The 22,762-nt window shown below is 37.8% G+C and overlaps 1 protein-coding gene across 1 annotated transcript in view; it reads right to left on the bottom strand.

Moving 5' to 3' along the window:
- Positions 1-1,940: 1,940 nt before the first annotated feature.
- Positions 1,941-22,762, bottom strand: part of LOC128742317 (uncharacterized) — a 64,915-nt gene continuing 44,093 nt past the window's right edge. Inside the window, exons 4-8 of the mRNA XM_053838647.1 lie at positions 13,846-14,021; positions 13,513-13,786; positions 13,161-13,452; positions 3,197-3,327; positions 1,941-2,342 (exon numbers count right to left, since the gene is read on the bottom strand). Of these exons, the coding sequence (XP_053694622.1) occupies positions 2,191-2,342; positions 3,197-3,327; positions 13,161-13,452; positions 13,513-13,786; positions 13,846-14,021 (1,025 nt within the window). The 3' untranslated portion in view covers positions 1,941-2,190. The remainder of the gene's footprint in view (positions 2,343-3,196; positions 3,328-13,160; positions 13,453-13,512; positions 13,787-13,845; positions 14,022-22,762) is intronic.

The following is a 22,762-nucleotide window of genomic DNA, read 5'->3' on the forward strand; positions in this document are numbered from 1 at the left end:
TAGACTATCTAATATAAGCGGGAACAGCGGTAGCTTAACTCAAAAAACCTTCAGGTACCAACCGAAAGATTGTGGTTTGAAATCCTACCTGCGATTGCACCACTCAATATAGTTTTGGTCTATATATCGGCATTTTTCAGTTTAACCAATTTCTCATTCTTCGCACCAGACGCTTCTTCACATTCCTCAAAAAAAGAATGAATTTTATGTTGCCTGGATGTCTGTTTTCTGTAGTATAACCAATGTTTTATAATTTTGCATAAAAAGTTTATTAGTACCAGGAATTATTATAAATAATTGTTACATAAAGGTGAGTACTGACGCATGGCAGATATGTAACATTGGTTATAAGTACAAGTCAATTTTCCAACCAACTAGGAAAGTCTCGAATTCGATAATGAAGCATGTATATATAAAGTTCCATGCCTGCCATATGCAACACTCGATCAAATGATTACATAATCATTTGTTAAAATATTAAAAGAATAAAATAAAGTTGTTCTAACGAAAGAGTTGTCTCATATCTGAGAGTATATGAATGCAGTTTAAACATATACTATCATTTCGAATGCGGTGGAAAAATACCGTAAATTAATCATGATATATCTAGACAATGAATGAATACATGGATCGCGCAGTGCTTATCCCTAAAAATGTCCGAATCACTACACAGACGCTTGCATTGCTCATAAAAATAATGTCATGAATGCTTATACTGTCAGTCAGTAGATAAAAGCACATTTAGAACGTAAATTTAAGTATGGACAAAATATACGATTGAATAGAAAGACGCTGCATTCAATGCATCCTTTTAATCTAATCAATAACAATTTAGGTTTGATGTATTTTAAAATAAATTACTAACCTAGTTATCGCAGTCTCTATATAGGTTAACGATTATTGAGTTAAACAGCTTCTTTGTCCAATAAATTCTGATTGTTTTTGTACGTTTGTGTAATTTTTGATGGTACAAAGAAGCGAATTAGCTATCACGAGAATTAAATCAACAATCGAAAACCCAATAGAAAATGTGATGTTTCTGATGAACGACTCTGTTAAATAATGTGCATCTTATCTTTGTTTACTTTTTGTGCCAGATGCAGCCAGAAATTCTAAATCAACAACCATGAATATTAATTTGGTTTTCAATACAACGTTACAGGATATAAGAAAAAATTGTGGCAAGTGCTAAAAGTAGACCTAAATGGAGTTTAATATTGACTATAATGGTATCAGCTAGGTGTACTTCTTGATTTTAAACTGCCAGTGACAGGCTTCATTTTCGGTTTTTTGCTCAGTAGATGTTCATTTGACTACAGCGCCTCAGCGAAACGGAATTCGAAAAAGTAATGTAAAGGGTAATTGTAGAGTTAATTATTGTCTACAATATTGTTGAAGTAAGTACATTTTTCTTCAGTTCAACTGCTACCCCGTTGGTGGCAAAAAAGTGCGCCGAAGCATAAATGATAAAGCTATACTTTCTACAACGATATTGGAGATAATAATTAACTCTACAATTGCCCTTTACACTACTTTTAGAATTCTGTTCCGCTAAGGTACTGTACAAGGTGAGTTAAAATAGGTGATCTAGTTTTCACAGTTTGTAGAACAGAAGTGCGCGGTACAATTGGTTAGCAACCATCGACGTTGTTTATACATTCAACAGTTTCCGCTTTGAAAATTTCGGTGATCGTCAAGGGTAACCCAGCGGGGGTGAAAAACAAATTTGAACATCAGAAAACCTCTCTTGACTAACCTTGGTACTGTAGTCAAATGAGCATCTACTGAGCAAAAAACCAAAAATGAAGCCTGCCCACAGAATGTTAGATGTCTGTCAAAATTGAATGATAATGTTCTATCGATTAATTTTGTGTATCTTTTTAAGAAATGTATCATCGTTCATTATTCAAAAGCATAACATCATAATACTCGATCACCTAACGTTTTTTAAATAAATAAATACTTATTCCCTATAGTCATTTAGAGATGTCGAATTCACTACTGTTAAAACAGTTAATTCCTACATATACAATTTTTCCTTGTTTTGTTGGCATTACTCCTTTTACGGTTAGTCTGCATAATCGTGTAACCGTTCATAGGAGTGTTGTTACTCTAATTAAGCTAATACAGCACAATAATAAATAATATACCTAAAACTAGTTGAGTGCCGCCATGATCTGTCCGATTGATTTAAGCCATTATTTTGTGTGGTTGTATCCATTTTTTCATGTAGTAACAGAATAGCGTGGATAAATATACTAGCACCATTAAAGAACACGTGACAGCTAGGGCTAGTACGGATGTTTTCGTTGGACACGGTTCAATGATAGTCACAGTTTTATCTAAAAAAAAAAACAAGAGAACAATTTAATTTAACTCACACCAGTTCTAAATTCTTAATCTGGTATTGTGCGCACGTGTGCTTGACATATAACTTTATAATGATGTTGTAAACATTAATATATTTTAAAGCAAGAGAAACGGCGTTGGCGGCGACATGGTGCTATCAACTTGGATAATTGGACCAAATATTTTGACTTCACCCAAGATATATGCAGATGATAGTCTAGCCAGCGCGTTGGTTAGGATCTGAGAGAGAGGCGCCAGCTCAGTGACAGATTGATTGTTGTTGTTGTCTTGTTCTTCTTATATTTGATACAAAAAATTCAAATACTAGATATTATTTAAGTCAAGTCAGCATGCTCCGGTTTGCGAGGAATTTGAAATTTCAACGAAAATAAATACATCCCCTGTTTTATTCAATCAAGCTAGCCCGGTTCACACTGACATTTCTTACCCAGTTTCCAGTCCGGTGCACAATAACCATCCCAGCTGGCACCTCTCTCTCTCAGGTTAGAATAGATTCATTTGTCAACATAATGTCGTCACCGGACAAAGCGTGTTGCGAATCGAAATCGAAATCGATCCATCGCCCTACAGAGACTATAGATTACAGAGGCGCCGAGACACTCAAAAACCGCTAAATTTTGAACGAAAGCGGAGAGTTACCCTTATTTATGTCTCTGTACTTCTCCCTCACGATAAAAATCAATTGATTGGTAAGTAAGTGGTGCTGCCAACATCGTCATCAACGAATTTAACGAAACCAAACAGGTATTTCAAAATAGCAGATACAAAAATTAATTAAACAAATAAAGTAATTAGTTTATATTTCCTGGTTTCGATCTTTACTTACCTCTTCCATATTCCGTACTAGCTTCGCTTCGCAGGAAGTCTCGATTTTTTTCGTCGCCAAAATCAAGAACTAGGATTTCTTGGGAAATATTCATATCCTCTTCCTCTTCTTCACCAGCTCCCGTTTCATTCCTGCAACAATTCAAAATTGTTAGCTCTGTCTTATAAGACTTGTTATGAAATGAATTTATGACACTTTTTTACTTGTCTTATACTCATAAAATAAGGCTTTCTTCTTATACTAATATTTATACTACGGCACTATTATTGACAACAGCTTTTGAAAAAATAAGGCGCATAAGGAAACATAATTTGCGTGAACTTCGGAATTACTGGGTAACGGTTATGGAACCATTACAAAAAAACTAAATACTTAAATTATTTCACCTTGCGGTGTTACATGGTGTTTCTAATGCAAAAATGTATTATTTGTAGATTTCTCAGTACCGGGATACCTGGGTATGAAATGAGGAAGGCAAATAAGAAAGTGACCAATGTTCCAATATAGTTCTTGCCATCTCAAGTCCCTACCACGCGGCCATACCCGGTAATGCTCTATTGAGTAGCTAACCTAGGAGGTGCGATGCTGCGTGGTTCTCGGCAGCCTGATTTCAAAACTGCGATTTTGGGCAGGCGGCTGTGCCACACGGCCAGGTAAGCCTAATATGTTATTCTAATGATTTATTTTGTTTTAGCTCATCAAGTAGCTCCTACTGTACAGTGAAAACTTTTGTAGTGACAAGTATAATAATGCACATGGATATCACAAGGAAAAATTAAATTAATGATTGGAAATGAGATGCATTGATGGAAACTCAAATGACGCAATTATATTTCATTTGACGGATTGCTGGTGCGATTATTATATTTTTGTCCATATTCGCTCCATTTCATTTTATTTTTACGCTTATATATTCATATTATATTCATATCGTATATTACTGGGTACATAAACTCCTATGAAGGTTGCGAATCATAAGAAAATGGCTAGCTGTATGGTGTACTTACGGACGAGCACACCACATCAGCCACCCATGGTGTGTACTATGGTTGTCTATTGTAGAAGGGAAAATTAATCTTCACTGCTTGGTGGTCCAAATCGGAATAACAATTTAATTTATTCCGTATTAGTTACAGGGAGTCAAGGATACCTAACGCTACACAGTTTACTACGATCCTACATCTATGTTATGCTATGCTATGTTATGCTATTTCTCAGTACAGGGATACCTCGATATAAGACAATTTATTATTTTAAAAAGTTGTTTTTTATCGAAATCGTCTTATTTCAAAACATGATTTAAAAACTACAAAGTAAGGGTTAGTAACCCTAAGGGTTGTACTTGTACGAAAGGGTAACGTAGCATTATATCAGATCATTAGAAAAAAAACTAATGTAAACTGCGTTTGATCGTTTTTGATTTGAACACTTTTAAATTTGAATCCCGCGAATTTGCAAGACTTATAAATTAATAAATAGTTTAAATGTCATAATCAATATGGTATCGGTCAATAAACACGATTTTTATGCACTAATTCTGCGTGCTTAATCTGTTCCATATTTCGTTTTACCCAAAGATTCTGATCAACGTTTGATCTGAGAACTAAATATTCGTCGCTTGCAACTGCCAATTAAATCAACCACACACACAATAACCGCACAGTTCACACACGTTTTAGCACATTTATGGTTGCCAGTTGTTCAAATTAAAAACGAACCCCGTTAGTTTGCATGAGCAACCGTTCAAATTACCGGGGCATGGGCCCGCGTATTAACTAGTACACTTTATTTATAACCACCGTCATCCGGGGATACTTGCAACACTTTTGAAGTTTGACTTGGTATAACTTTCGAAATGTACCGTTTAGGTCCAAGTGTAAGTAGCCAAAACTTGTATAGTGGTCAGTACTTTTGATTTATGATTATAAAAAAATTATCAACCAAATGAACTTGAAAATAGGGGTGTTGCAAATTACCCAGTCAACGGGGTTACTTGCAACACTTTTCTGATTCTGATGATCCTAAATTTGATTTCAAATCGAAAATGAGTATTTTTAGTTATTTTGAGTATATTTCTAATAAAACAAGAGATACTGGAAGCATGTTTTGTTTCCCAATTTTGTCTATTACTTTTTTAAAGATATTCAGTGAAACTGCAGCATGTCGGCGTAGTTTAAATTGCCGTTTAAAGGCACGTGAAATTTTTCACAATTTTAATTTTTCTGGAGATGGCAGTAGACAAAATAACATCGTACAGATGCAAACTTACTTTGTACATACTGTCTATTACTATAATTATCTATTTTACAAGTGCTGCAAGCCGCGCCATATTGGAAGTAACAACCAGAATTCATCGTTACTTCTCCAAGTTCATAATATAAACAAAGCTCAAAGTTGCTATTTGTCAGCTTATATGATGCACTAATTGTGTCCAGGAACCAAACGATAAAAAATAATTTCATGTCAATAAACTGACGCAACTTTGCGCATCCATTTTTCCTACTCTGAATGTAAAATTACTTTAAAATCGATCAAATGATACCGTTCTGATTCAAACTTAAAACAGTTTCAAACTTCGAACACTTAGAATAAAATGCTCGCTAATATCGCTAGTGGCTGGCAAAGGGTGAACATGTGCATTCCATAACCTCTGTTCATTAACTCCTATTCCTACCTCCACGAGGTGCCGGCTGGGGTACGCAACTTCGGTTGTCGTATGCTAACAGCAAAGGGGACACAGTGGCTCTCGCCCACATTAAGATGGCAACCCCATCAGCGGGATAAGGACCTTAGGTTAACAGCCTACTGTACCAGAACATAAAAAAAGTTACCGAAAATGAAAGAAGAAATCTCTCTGGATTATTGGCAACGACCTTTAGCATGAAAACACGGACACGAATCGGAACATGGAATATACTGACCCTTGCCCAGCAGGGCAAGCTGGCTCAACTTGCAAGGGAAGCTAGCCGCCTGAAGCTTGAAATCCTGGGGCTGAGCGAAGTCCGCTGGCCGGGTACTGGCGAACACAGGACATCATCCGGGCAAGTCTTGCTCTACTCTGGCATACAAGGTGAAAATGCTACTCGAGAAAGAGGAGTTGGATTCCTACTGAGCCCTGGGGCACATGCGGCCCTGATGAAGTGGGAACCAATAAATGAGCGAATAATCGTTGCCAGATTCAGAACACGGGTAAGGAACCTTACGGCAATTCAGTGCTATGCGCCAACAGATGCTGCCGACCTGCAGACAGCTGAACAGCGTGGTTGAGAAAATCCCGAAGGGGTACATCCAAATTCACATGGGCGACTTCAACACGAAGATTGGCTCAAACAACGCGGATCTTGAACGCGTCATGGCCTAGGAGAGATGAGCGAAAACGTGGAGCTGTTTACAGAATTCTGTGGTAATAACGACATGGTCATTGGTGGATCGCTCTTCCCCCATAGACCAGTGCATAAAGTCACGTGAGTTTCCCGCTACGGCCGAACAGAAAACCAAATCGACCACATCTGCATCAGCCGGAAATGGAGAAGGAGCCTTCTTGATGTACGTAACAAACGCAGCGCTGATATTGCATCCGACCATCATCTTGTTATCGCTGAGATACGTCTGCGCGTCGCACGTGTCCAACGACGGGAGGAAAAAGTTGGATGCCGCTACGACGTCCGCCGATCGGAGAATCCTGAGGTGAAAAGGGCCTTTGTCGAACAACTTGAATCTCGAGCCTCAGAGTTGCCACCTGGTGGAACCTGGTTCACTGACCGTACAGAACAGCTTAAGCGATGGACTGAACATTTTGAACAACTCTTCCTTGTTTCAAATGTCAGAGACCAACAAAACCAGCAGCGTATGACGCCTACAGTTCATCAAATTAATCGCGTCAACTCAGCAGCCATCAAGAGTATGAAATCCAATAGAGCGCCAGGGATAGATCGTATTTCAGCCGAAATTCTCAAAGCTGACCAATCTTTGTCAGCCCAGATGATGCATCAGCTTTTCAGCAATATTTGGGAAATCGCAACTTTTCCGGTGGACTGGATGCAGAGCATATTGGTCAAAGTCCCTAAGAAAGGAGACCTAACTGAATGCGGTAACTGGCATGGCATCATGTTGCTCTGTATTACTCTCAAACTACTCTGTAAGGTAATCCTCAACCGGATCCAGGAGAAGATCGACGCTACTCTCCGGCGGCAGCAAGCTGGATTCCGTGCTGGCCGATCATGTGTAGACCATATCACAACGCTCCGCATTATATTGGAGCAGATCAACGAATTCCAGGACTCTCTTCTGCTGGTGTTCGTTGACTTCGAAAAGGCGTTCGACCGACTCAACCACGAAAACATCTGGGGCGCACTTAGGCGTAGAGGAGTTCCAGATAAGCTAGTCCATCTCATCGAGGCTCAGTACGAGGCGTTCTCGTGCAAAGTTTTGCACGACGGCGTCTTGTCCGACCCCATAAGGGTTACTGCTGGCGTGAGACAGGGCTGCATTTTATCACCGCTTCTGTTTCTCGTCGTTATGGATGAGATATTAGTTGGAGCAATTGACAGTAGACCAAATCGAGGATTGCCTTGGAATCCTCTAACGATGGAGCAGCTAAATGACCTCGACCTAGCCGACGACATTGTCTTGCTCGCACAACGCCGAAACGATATGCAGAGCAAGTTAGACGACCTCTCCGAGAGCTCCCAGGCAGCAGGTCTCACAGTCAATGTAGCGAAAACTAAGTCAATGGTAGTGAACACTGAACCAACTTCACAGTAGCGGGACAACAAGTTGAGCAGGTAGACGACTTTCAATATCTTGGTAGCCAAACAACGCCCGATGGTGGTACCAAGACTGATATAGCCACACGGATCAGGAAGGCCAGGGGTGCCTTTGCAGGTTTGCGAAACATTTGGCGCTCAAACCAGATCACTCTACGTACGAAAACCCGAATCTTTAATTCAAACGTTAAATCCGTACTGCTGTATGCCTGCGAAACGTGGTGCGTCTCAGTGGAGACAACGCAAAAACTGCAGGTATTCATTAACCGGTGCCTGCGATACATAATAACTGATAACTGGATATCCAATGAGGAACTTCATCGTCGGTGTCATCAACGGCCGATAGCCACAGAAATTCGTGAACGTAGGTGGAAGTGGATCGGACACACCTTGAGGAAAGGAGTGAACGAGGTTTGCAGAGAAGCACTCGACTGGAATCCACAAGGACAGCGTAGAAGAGGCAGACCCAGAGGCTCATGGTGACGGAGCTTAGCCAACGACATCCGGGCTCTAGACGAGAACCTGTCCTGGCGACAGGTAAAAGCCATGGCGGGTAACCGTCAGCTGTGGAGATCTGTGATTTCATCCCTTTGCTCCGCCGGACCGGCGGACATGGACACATAAGTAAGTAAGTAAGTAATATCGCTAGTATGATAAAATATTATCCTAATTGTATGCCACCGGATAGAGGACATCCTAACGAACACGGTGGTATACAATATCAATAAGCATACTATTTTATCATATTAGCAATACTAGCGAGCATTTTATTCTAAGTGTTCGATGTTTGAACGGTATAATGGATTAAACTTAACTAAACAATACGTAAACGTCCCTTCTTCAATCTTTAAGGCCCCGACATCAAAAATTATGGTACTTGCAAGCTGTATCTCCACTTGTTTTCATTCGATTTTTATGCAAGTAGCCTTAAAAGAACAACAATAGATTGGCCTTTAATGAAAAAATAAGTTAATAAATTTTGGTTCCATTTTCCCGGAGATATTCCAGATCGTAGTGAGATTTTTTTTGACGTCATAAGAAGCATGTGAAATAAAACTAGAAATCTTCTTAACATAGTGCGCAAAAGTTATCCATTTCATTTGTGGTCAATAAAAATGAACCTTACACTATCCTGTAGAGCGCAAGTTCATGTTCCACACTCCGGAACATCCGGTATCGGTTCTACCGGAAATGAAAATTGGCCGTTTTGAATTCTCTTCTGATTATATGGCAAATGGGGTATCAAATCAAAAGATTTTTCAACGCGAGTCCTTCCGTGGACTTTTGGATGTATTTTGACCCGCTCTGGACATTCCGGAATATCCGTTGTCGGTTCTACCGGAACTGAAAATTAGCCATTTTAAATTCGCTTCAGTAATATGGCAAAAGGGGTATCAAATCAAAGGGGTTTTCAACGTGATTTCTTGGGTGGACCTTAGGATGCATTTTGAGCCGATCTGGACATTCCGGAATATCTGTTGTCGATTCTAGCGGAACTCAAAATTGGCCATTTCAATTTTTCTTCTTGAAGTGTGGAAAATGGAGTATCAAATCACAGAAACCACCCAAGTGCTTGCGTTGAAAATTCCGTGATTTGATATATTTCCAAAGAAAATTCAAACAGGCCAATGAGTTCCGGTAGAACCGACAACGGACATTCCGGAATGTCCAGGTCAGCTCAAAATGCATCCTAAAATAAATGCGACAATGAATGGGACATGGACATTGCATGTAGATTGACACCCACACCACCCTTCTGGTTGCCATCCATGCCAGCAGGGAAAGACATCCGAACGAATTAACTGAAGGTTAAATGAAATTTTTCGTAATCTACACTTTGCATTTATAATTGTAAATTACCTTTCTTGTTAAAATTTTTAGTTTACCGTACCTAAAACGCCAAATACATATCACTTTTGTGGCGTTCCCTTTAAACTACTATTGTACAACACTGTACAATTCCCTAAAACAATTTAATTTAATTTAAATTTAATTTTATCTTCAATTATTCCTTGATGTTAAAGGCCACCAAGGCCGCTTGATCGATGATTTTAGCCTGAAACATTTAGGTAGCAGGAGCTCAAATGTCGTGATAATTATGTGCCTTCTGGAAGTGCATTTTCTTTAATTCACTCAGCAACAAGAAGGAACGAAGGTCTGAACCTCACGACCGATATCCAGATAGATAGATAGATAGATAGATAGATAGATAGATAGATAGATAGATAGATAGATAGATAGATAGATAGATAGATAGATAGATAGATAGATAGATAGATAGATAGATAGATAGATAGATAGATAGATAGATAGATAGATAGATAGATAGATAGATAGATAGATAGATAGATAGATAGATAGATAGATAGATAGATAGATAGATAGATAGATAGATAGATAGATAGATAGATAGATAGATAGATAGATAGATAGATAGATAGATAGATAGATAGATAGATAGATAGATAGATAGATAGATAGATAGATAGATAGATAGATAGATAGATAGATAGATAGATAGATAGATAGATAGATAGATAGATAGATAGATAGATAGATAGATAGATAGATAGATAGATAGATAGATAGATAGATAGATAGATAGATAGATAGATAGATAGATAGATAGATAGATAGATAGATAGATAGATAGATAGATAGATAGATAGATAGATAGATAGATAGATAGATAGATAGATAGATAGATAGATAGATAGATAGATAGATAGATAGATAGATAGATAGATAGATAGATAGATAGATAGATAGATAGATAGATAGATAGATAGATAGATAGATAGATAGATAGATAGATAGATAGATAGATAGATAGATAGATAGATAGATAGATAGATAGATAGATAGATAGATAGATAGATAGATAGATAGATAGATAGATAGATAGATAGATAGATAGATAGATAGATAGATAGATAGATAGATAGATAGATAGATAGATAGATAGATAGATAGATAGATAGATAGATAGATAGATAGATAGATAGATAGATAGATAGATAGATAGATAGATAGATAGATAGATAGATAGATAGATAGATAGATAGATAGATAGATAGATAGATAGATAGATAGATAGATAGATAGATAGATAGATAGATAGATAGATAGATAGATAGATAGATAGATAGATAGATAGATAGATAGATAGATAGATAGATAGATAGATAGATAGATAGATAGATAGATAGATAGATAGATAGATAGATAGATAGATAGATAGATAGATAGATAGATAGATAGATAGATAGATAGATAGATAGATAGATAGATAGATAGATAGATAGATAGATAGATAGATAGATAGATAGATAGATAGATAGATAGATAGATAGATAGATAGATAGATAGATAGATAGATAGATAGATAGATAGATAGATAGATAGATAGATAGATAGATAGATAGATAGATAGATAGATAGATAGATAGATAGATAGATAGATAGATAGATAGATAGATAGATAGATAGATAGATAGATAGATAGATAGATAGATAGATAGATAGATAGATAGATAGATAGATAGATAGATAGATAGATAGATAGATAGATAGATAGATAGATAGATAGATAGATAGATAGATAGATAGATAGATAGATAGATAGATAGATAGATAGATAGATAGATAGATAGATAGATAGATAGATAGATAGATAGATAGATAGATAGATAGATAGATAGATAGATAGATAGATAGATAGATAGATAGATAGATAGATAGATAGATAGATAGATAGATAGATAGATAGATAGATAGATAGATAGATAGATAGATAGATAGATAGATAGATAGATAGATAGATAGATAGATAGATAGATAGATAGATAGATAGATAGATAGATAGATAGATAGATAGATAGATAGATAGATAGATAGATAGATAGATAGATAGATAGATAGATAGATAGATAGATAGATAGATAGATAGATAGATAGATAGATAGATAGATAGATAGATAGATAGATAGATAGATAGATAGATAGATAGATAGATAGATAGATAGATAGATAGATAGATAGATAGATAGATAGATAGATAGATAGATAGATAGATAGATAGATAGATAGATAGATAGATAGATAGATAGATAGATAGATAGATAGATAGATAGATAGATAGATAGATAGATAGATAGATAGATAGATAGATAGATAGATAGATAGATAGATAGATAGATAGATAGATAGATAGATAGATAGATAGATAGATAGATAGATAGATAGATAGATAGATAGATAGATAGATAGATAGATAGATAGATAGATAGATAGATAGATAGATAGATAGATAGATAGATACTCGTGAACGTATACATGCCAGAAATGCAGTCTGCATTGGTCCTTGCTCTAATGATGCGACATAAAGGAATACTTCATCGAGTAAAATATGTTATTAATACAACGATAATGTTAACATAGGCCTACGTCACCCTTTCGTACAGCCCTTAGTGCTGTATACCTTTGGTTTTTTTATTTCGTAAGGTAGACAGTAATGAACTATATAATATTATTAGCATGTATATTTTCGAACTTCAGCTACCGATTAGATTGATTAGATTAGATACTCTTTGAAAACCATTACAAAAAAGTGGATGTAATTATTTTGTTCGATGTTCTAAAATATTTTCATATTTGTAACTCTCATATCATCCACAATATCAATACCAAATTCATTTTTTAAAATATCGCATATTTTTGAATTCGATTGTACTAGTTAGTATTTTATATACTAGTTAAGTCTGCAGACGCGGGAAATCGAAGGTGTAGTATTTCAAGGTCAAAGCAATTTTTCTAAGAAAGAATAATCAGAACTTGATTGATTATGCTACACAAATTTCTTGCTTGCAAAGCGTTATAGACTGGTAGAACACGACCTATTGGATTATTTTTTAATTTTGTGAGAGATGTTTCTTCTAGCAATTTTTCTATGAATGTCGACAGATTCTGCATTCAAAATTCGTTCTGCATTCATTCAGAAACTTTTCTGTTTTAATTTAAGAGCTGCATAAGGCATTTATGCAGAATTTTAGTCTATGGCCCCGAAACATGTACAAAAATTCAATGCAATAGTTTGATTTTTACAAAAACATGTTTTGTAGTTTTTCTAAGGTTTAAAATAATTTGCAAATTGTACTAAAAACGGTAAAAGATGCATCCATGCTTATTTTTAAGGTTACCTTGTCAGAGAACGACGTTTTCTTCCCCAAGACTCTACAGAATCTCGTCCCCATTCACAAACAGCCGGTTCACAAGGTCCTAGACAATATTTAACGTTACACTGGAAAATAACACCGTAGCTTTCAGTAAATCTGAAAGCTTCATATATTGACTGTAATGCGTTTCCATCTTGTGTGAATGCGGGGAATATGCTTGGATCCACAGGGCATCCGTCGTCATCGATGATTTGGAAGGTACTTTTTGAATCCTTAGCCATAGCAACACATGACCGCGCAAAGATACCATATGGAGCTGTTAAGTAAACTAAATTAGTAAGCAGTTAAAATGTAAGAGTAAAAACTGGAGCCTTACTGTCCTCTGGAATTTCAATTCGGAATGTCAAACGATCTCCAATGCGAACTGTTTCCACTTCACGACTTCTTGCATCTAGGATGCGAATTCTCGGTGGTGGTGCTTCCGGTGATGAATTAATGTGTATCATTTCTGGATCTCGAATCGGGAGCATTCCGAAGGAGATATTCTTTGAACTCATGTCGTAGGTACATTTAACCTTATAAATTTTATCCGCTTTTGTCATAACAACTGAATGATGTTGCAATACAACTGTGTTACTGTAGATACCCGTCTGAAAAGTAATTAAATTAGTCAGTTCAGTTGATAACAACTTCGTTCACTATATCGTACAGCACTCTGTGTGTTACAATCCTGTCCACCCATTGTCAAATCGAGTCGGAAGGAATCTGAATTAATCACGTCAATGTTACAAGTTTCGGACCGTCCTAATGCGTAGATTCTGCCGTTGAATGGTTTATTAGTTCTGACTTGAACAGCAATTCTTGTGTCTTTACAATGTACAGATACTGAAACGATAAAAACACGATTATTTACACGGTTATTTAACAGGCGTTATGCAATATAGTCATAGGTTTATTACATGATCTATGACATGTCCATTCTTTATCTATGGTGACTGGTACCCGAGAGGCTAATGTCTGTACCGGCACTGGTATAAGAGGCTTATGTCTGTACCGAAAATCAGGTCTCAGACAGGACGCCATAAGAGGCTTATCGGTAACTAAAAACAGGTCCCTGACAGGACGTCATGCTTTCGTAGCAATGGGTTGCATTCTCAGTCACCTCGCTGGTCGACTGCTGGACTGCTCGATTGCTCAACTGGTTGACTAGACTGCTCGACTGGACTGGTTGATTAGACTGCTCGTTTTGATTACTCGACTGGACTGCTTAACTGAATTGCTCGACTCAACTGTTTGATTCGACTGCTCGATTTAACTGTTCGAGTGGACTATTAGACTTAACTACTCGATTCGACTACTTGACACATTTGCTTGACTTACTACTCGACCCGACTGCTCGACTTAACTGCACGATTGAACTGCTCGACTGGACTGTTCGATTTAACTACTCGACTGGACAGCATGATTTATCTACTCGACTAGACTGCTCGACTCAACTGTTCGATTCGACGCTCCACTCAACTGCTCGATTCAACTGCTCGAATGAACGGCTGGACTAAACTACTCGATTGGACTATTCGAACGGGTTGCTCGACTCAACTGCTCAACCTGATTGCTCGATTCAACTACTCGACTAGACTACTCGATTTGATTGCTCGACTCAGCTGACAGCTTGATTCAATAGCTCGACTAGACTGCTCGACTTAACTGCTCGGTTCAACTACTCGACTCAACTGTTAGACTTAACTGCTCGACTGAACCGCTTGACCCGAGTGCTCGACTAGACTGCTCAACTCAACTGCTCGACTAGACTACGCGATTCAACTGTTTGACTAGACTAATCGACTTAACTGCTCGATTAAACTGCTCGACTGGACTGCTTGATCAAACTGCTTGACTCGACTGCTCGGTTCACCTGCCCTACTCGACTGCTCGATTCAACTACTCTTGACAACTACAACTTGACTGAACAACTTGATTTAACTGCTCGACTAGACTGCTCGATTTAACTGCTCGACTCAACTGCTTGACTTCTGTTTGATTCGACAGCTCGACATAACTGCTTGATTTAACTGCTCGACTGGACTACTCGACTCAACTGCTCGTCTAGACTACTCGACTCGACTGCTCGACTCAGCTGCTCAATTGGATTACTCGACTCAACTGCTCGACTCGACTGCTCGAATGAACTGCTCGACTCGACTGCTTGAATGAATTGCTCGACTCGACTGCACGAATGAACTGCTCGACTCAACTGTTCGACTTAACCGCTTGACCTTACTGCTTGACTAAACCATTCGATTCGACTGCTCGACTCAAGTGCTCGACTAGACTACTCGATTCAACTGCTGGACTGGACTACTCGACTTAACTGCTTGATTAAACTGCTCGACTGGACTGCTCGATTTAACTGTTCGACTTGACTGCTCGACTCGACCAGTCGTTTCATCTGCTCGACTTAACTGCTCGACCAGACTGCTTGACTAAACAGCTTGAGTTTACTGCTCGATTAGACTGCTCGACTTGACTGTTCGACTCGACTGATCGACCCAACTGCTTCACTCAATTGCTTGATTCGACTGCTCGACTCGCCTGCTCAACTCGATTGCTTGTCACGATATCATACGGTCGGTGTTAAATCAGACCGGACCAAGTGGCAAAATTTTAAAAAATGAGTTAATGATAGCAAACGATCAAGAATTTTCTAAGCAACATTTTACTCTAATCAGACTTCATAAATGTTGCAAACAACCAGAAGTTTTTACTCAATTAAATAAAATTCAATATGACTATAAAAACTATTTGTTTCAGTTTCCGGCTTTGACTCGTTTATGTACAGCATTTTCAAAATTTTCAAAATTTCAAAGAATTCAAGTATTTATTTACTAAATTTTAACTTAAGTTAACAAATTTCCTACTGTACTTCGTCGGCGCAAAACATTCGAGCCTCCTCTACGAAGCAGAAACTATACGCAGCATGTAGCGACATGCAGGTTCATGAGGTTCATGCACGAGTTTAACGGACTTCAGCATATTATAACTTTGGATATAACACCGAATATGTTACGACGAAGACTTAACCTGTACTACAGAGGTCAATTATATAGTGTTTAGATTTTATGTATTTATAATTTACTTAAGTCAATATTTTCTTTATAACTGTAATTCAATTAGTGCTTAAGGGCAAAAAACCTACAGAAGCCAGAACACATACAAATACTAACTCTTTAATTGACATTTTTCATAAGAAAATTACACGAATGTGCTACCGTGGACTCTCGCTATTATGAATGACATGTTATTCTAATTGAGCGGGTTCACTTTTCATTTCGTCCGGTCAGCTTTACTGTCAATTGTATATGTTTTTTTCACCTATTAATACGAACGTACTCGGCATTGGCAGAGCTCAGATTACAAAAATCCTATTTAAGACGTCCGCATTAGACGTCCCGGTACGTCCCGGTATTACACGGTACGTGTAATTATTATATTTTGTACACTAATATATTTTCCTTTCTGTGGTGTTTAAATATTTATACTTGATGAATACGTAATTTATTTTTAGAACTGTCCACGTAATGTTTTTTTTTACAGATTTTTCTTATAGTTTTGGATTTCTAATGTATTAAGAGGAGATTTTTCAAAATTGTTCGGGTTTGGACCGAAGGGTCATGAGTTCATGAGTTTTTGTATCGTCATTTCTTTTTCTCTGTGGGCTTATCACAGCAACCAGTACTTTGACCTAGTGTAATATTGCCCGGGTGTATGCTGTAAGCAGCACTGCATTTCTAAGTTTTTTCGTTATTGAGTAAGTAATAAGCTTATATCTCGGGTACTTTTTCATTTCGACGTATCTGCAAATGAGAGATTCTCTTCGTGTCTCCTCTCTTCCGCTGTTTACGGCGATACTAATGCATTTTGACACATCAGCTTTGCCTGAATTGGTTGCCGGAGTCACTAGCTAGCCAACTGTTTTGAAAATTTTCTTTTCAATGCACTAGTATCGCCGTAAAAAGCGGAAGAGAGGAGACACGAAGAGAATCTCTCATTTGCAGATACGTCGAAATGAAAAAGTACCCGAGATATGTTTTTATGCGTGTTTGTGTGATGAGGGTTTACGTTTTTCTCGAAGCATGCCCTCCAATACCAAGCCTATCCCGCCTCGCTGTATTTGACATTAGCGAGTCCTCAATAGGCTCGGAACATTAGCTCAACAGGTCCTCGTGATCAGTACACTTCATTATAAGAAGCTCCAGAATTATTTTCAGCATCTAGGACCTGAACAGCCCTGGGTCTCTATGTGGTTTCCGTAAATCCGGATCGCTGGAACCATGTTCCAGATCCAAAACAAATTTGTACAATTGGCAATAAAACCAAACAATGTAGGTATCGAAATTCATGAAATCACTCCAGAAGTTAATTTTTATTCATTTTGTGTCCATTTGAAAATTTGTTTCTGGAATTCCCTTCGCTGGTTCAAGAACCAAACTTGGGCAATAAATGATAAAGCTAGAACCATTTTATTAAGTTGGGATGGTACCCAGCCGAACAATTATAGGTGTTAAATTTCCCGTACACATAACGGTTAAGATTCGAAGCCACGACCATTCGCTCGTCATGGCAGACTCTGTAACTTTGCAGCGAGGGAGCCCCCCGAGCATAGTTTATGGACTTATTGATAAAAACAATAAGTTGATTGATAAAACAACGTTTTGAAAATTTGATGTCTCCTGATTTCCTAGTTTTCTAAGGAAAAAGGCAGTCTAAGGAAAAAGTGACAAAATCTTGCCGTCCCTACAGCTCATAAATTCTTTACGGTGATTAAACCTAGAACAATTTTATTTCTCTGCTGGAGAAGTACACGAGAAAAAGTGACAAAGTCGTGATCGTCCCAGCAAGTTGAAGATTTTTTATGTTTGTAAGAACGATACGTGTTGTGCCCTGTGCTGTATTAATAGCGACGATTAATGCTAGGCCAATTTGATATCTGTGTAAGGGAAGTGCGCTACAGTTGTAGTGTAATTTTATATGTATGCGTTTGTTACCATTTCATTGGAAGGGTAGTGTAATTCGTATATTGATGTAAATGTAGCCAATTGTTGCATACACTTCGACCTAATACAGGTCGGACTCAATTATCCGGGTGAAATGGTAGGTCTCGTCGTCCATAACCCATTTGCTATGTACTTGTGCAGAACTTTTTTGCGTACGAGCTGTTCTTTCGACACTATTTTTCAGATCTTTGCACACCTGATGAAAAGACTCACACAGTGTAAACAATGCACTTTGAACTTTCTGCATGCAAAATTTCAATTAATTTTGCCCAACGGTTCAAAAGTTATAGCAATTGGAGAGTGTTGCGATTTTACCACGGGCACCTTTTACTTTGTAAATTTTTACCTCCTTGCCACAAATCTGCCTCCCCCTCACCCTCCCCCTCACCGCATCCATGGCGTTTTTCCAATATCAATGGCCTAATGCTGAACGTGCAAAATCTGTAAAACGAGTAAAACCGGGCTAAAAGTTAATCTGGACGCATAGAATAACTTATAATTCAGGGCTGGAGTGTCGCAAAAAACCCATAAATGATTGTACTACAGTATCTCTATCCAGCTTTAAGTTTCACAGTATCGCATTTCTCTGGCTCTGATCAAAATTCGAATTTTTTTAATAGAGCTCATCATAGCCTGCACAGTTAAAGATGCGACTGAATCAGCATGTATCTTTCATTTTGAACCGTCCCCCGCTTCGTCGAAATCGTCATATAAATAACAATACAAATGTATTAAAAAGAAAACTTTCTTCTACCTTCAGAACAGAGCACACGCGAAGGGAATCTGTCAATGTCACATACGTTCTGTTGAAAAAGTACCCGAGAATAAGCCTAGGATAACCTATCCTGCTGTTCTATGATGGTCAAAGGTGAACGGTCCAGGTCAAACTAAACAAAGTTCAGCGCATGGCTTGTTTTTCAGTTACCAGTGCCATGCGTACCACATCTACAGCGGCCATAGAGGCTATGCTATGTTTTTTTACCGATGGTTCTGCACAGGCTCGTAGTCTGTGAACTCGTTATTAGGGAAACTATCTCATTGGTAAAGTAACCCACCGTGTTTCAAGCAGAAGTATAAGCGATATACATCAATGCAAAAATATGCTTGAAACGAAAATTGATATCTTTACGGCAGGCCAAGCTGCACTCAAGTCCGCTAAAGTCCGGAGTGCAGCACGGCATTAAGGGAGCTAACCCGCCAAAACAAGGACTTATTGCTTTGGGTGCCCGCCAAGGTGACTAATAAGCATTAAAACAAGCAGTAAATCAACTGCTTATTGGCATATCTGGCATTTTAAACTGCACGTTGTTGTATATTAGCTTTTTGACTGCATAGGTGTTGTAAATTGGCATCCAAAATTCTATTCAAACAAAAGGTCGTAAACAAGTTAAACAGTTTATTTACCCAAAACCGGCAATTAGATAAAGACTACCAAACTTAGCGCATAGAAAACTATGCACAATTATGAAAATTCACGTAGCTGCTTTGCAATTGCGGCACTCTTGCTTTATCTAGACATAACTTTTTGAAAGTTTTCCTCCTACTCCATACTAAGTATGAAGCCAAATTCTCAAAATGGCCATTGATTTTTTGACCATGTAGTACCGAATCGGGGCACAGGATTACATCTGTCTACCTCAACTCCTTCAATGGGTATGAGCAGTCCGTAAACTGACAGCAATCGTGGCTTACCACAAAATACGACCATTAAGACTGTCGCAGTGGCCTTTTAGCCCAATACCCTTCTGGCGTACAAAAAAGACACATCGTATACATACTCGTAGACGGTAACTCGGAGGGTCATAAAATTATGTTTAAGGAATCGCTTGTTTTTTGAATAGGTCTTAACTGCAAACGAGAGATTCTCTTTATGTCTCCTCTATTACGCTTATCACGGGTGCCTAAAAGCGTTTCAATGCAATTTTTCTTAACAAATAGGGATAGCTAGATTTTGACGCCAGCAAGCATTTCATGGGAAAAAGCTGCATTCGAGTGTATTGGCATCGTCGTGATAAGCATAAGGGTGCCTACTAGGGCTGTCTAACCGGTAGTACCGGTAGTACCGAAACCGGTAATACCGGCCAATTTTTGGATACCGAAATACCGGTTTTGGAAAGGCAAAAAACCGGTATTTCCGGTATTTTCTAATCTGAACTAAATTTGATAGAAGATTATAAAACTCTTAGGAAAACAAATTGGTGTTAATGCAGACGAGATTCTTTGACTACTAACAATGAAGATAGTGAAATTGTGGGTCAAATAACTATAGTTCTTGAATCCGTTTAAGGCACAGGAGAGCATCTTTGCTGTAAAAATGTTTTATTGTATGAACCAGACGTCGCGTTTCAATTTATTTTTGAACAACTTGATATTTAAAAACCACAAAATTATTCGAAGCTCTCAAATAAAGAATTTAGGAAACAAGTTCAGGGCCCAGAAACATCACTTACAATAGTATGTTGTTTTTTAACTATGAATTAATGAAGCTTCAGTTTTAACTGAAGCAGCGCCGCTTCATTTCAAAATTGGCTTCAATCAGCGTCATTGAACCGATTTTTAGTTCATCATGACGACCGGTTTTAATGTTTCATTTGTATTTCTCTATCAAAGTCCAGCCATTTTGAATTCAATTGAATTGATTTTGAGTAACATGTCCTACCATTTAACGCATATTATGATTAAACTACTCAACATCGACAAATCGTGCCTGAGACTGTCATTTGACACAGCCTCTAGCTTCAGGTGAAGTTTGCTAGAAACGCTCTGTTCAACAAATGAAACAAGTCACTTCATATGTGAAGCGAAGGTAAGAGAAGGCAGCTTCATTTATTTGTTTCGATAACGCCGGGCCCTGATCAGAATACGGGGACCTTTGCGCCTTTTGAGTATTCTTGCCATCAAAGGATCTGCCAGGAAAGAATTTGGAATATTTTTCAAGTCTTTCGAGTGATACATTAAACAAGGAGATGAAATCTGCATGACTGATAACAGAGAAGAGAAGATATCTGTGAAGGATTATGAAGAGGATGATGCTATGCAAGAGTTCCGGTTTGGAGATGGAGGAAAAATTCGTGACTGTAGGAGACCGGGGCATTAATTATGCTGTAAACTTCAATACAAGATATTTGTAAATAATTAAAAGCGGGTTTCCCTACTTTAAATTTGAAGAAATGAAAGGAAAATTCCTGATGCGCTTAGAGTCGTTCGACAGACATCGATGAAAGCGGAAGTTTTTTCAATTGTTGGAAGCGTTGGTAATAAAATTCGTTCTAGTAACGGAAATACATCGCTTAGAGTATTATATCTGCTTAAATTTTACATTGATAAGCAACAATACTGAAGCTTAAGTTTAAAAATAAAAAGATTTACTGAAAAACATCGACATTTCTATTGATTTCGAATAATCTGCCAATACCGGTATTTTACCGGTACTACCGGTATTTTCTGCGCCAATACCGAAATACCGGTTTTCACCAAAAGCGCCCAATACCGACAGCCCTAGTGCCTACAGACTACAGAGTGCAAGCGACAGCGACGCGACGCGACTTCGCTCACATTCATTTAAGGAGACACCGAAAGTGGCTCACGTTATTGTGTTAGAGCGACACACACTGTACTGTACATCTCATGTGTTCGTTAAAATCCTAAACGTTTATTTGAATGTTGCATTAGTATTGGTAATATGTCAAATGGTAGAGCTTGCAAATATAAACACAGCTAATTTGCAGCCAACCGCCAATCGAGCCAATCGACTACGAATATCCCGAAATATGGTTTATTTTCTTTATCAAGACATTCCGATTCATCTAAGATTTGCAGCAGCAATCCTATTGATCATATAGATGCATTCAATAGGATGGCTAATTAATCCGTTTGTATTGAAGGCTAGTTTTTGATTGCTGGTCAGCTGTTAGTTTGTTTACATTCTCTAAGCTCATCGATGCGGCAAAAGCAGAAAACACTTTAAAAGCTCATTGATGTGGCGAAACTTTGAGACCGTGGTGCTGTTTTTTCGGAAAGCGCTAGTGCAACGAAATATGTCCGCAACCAAATATCTATTAACCAATTCCAGATTATACGTTTTATGAACACATAATGATCTATATGATCCGTTGAATTTATTTTCCATTAGCAATTATGTTTTGCTGAGCGTTTGTTGATAGAGTAGGGCGGGGCATAAGTGCGATGTTAGAAGTTGTCATAAATTTTCGTGAGATATAAAGAAGGACAACAACATAATATATTTTATAGTGATGCAGTAACTCAATGTCTTTACATTCAACTATATATCATGTGCGGTAATAGTGTTTTACAAAATAAATTCTTCTTTCTTCTGATCAAGTGCCGATTCGCACTTTTACCCCACTAGCGGGGCAAAAGTGCGAATACCGCAGGGCAAAAGTACGAAGCTCGAATCTATGAAATTAGCACGGCAGTGGCTAACAAAATCATATTATCTCCAATCTGCGGAATGTTTTGGTAAGGAATATTCTCAATTTGCACCTTTACTATTTTGTGCTGGTGTATTGAAGCCTTCGTCTGATCGAAACTTTTCCAAACGTTTGTTTTTAG

This window comes from Sabethes cyaneus, chromosome 3, assembly GCF_943734655.1.
Source record: "Sabethes cyaneus chromosome 3, idSabCyanKW18_F2, whole genome shotgun sequence".
In the NCBI taxonomy this organism is placed as follows: domain Eukaryota; kingdom Metazoa; phylum Arthropoda; class Insecta; order Diptera; family Culicidae; genus Sabethes; species Sabethes cyaneus.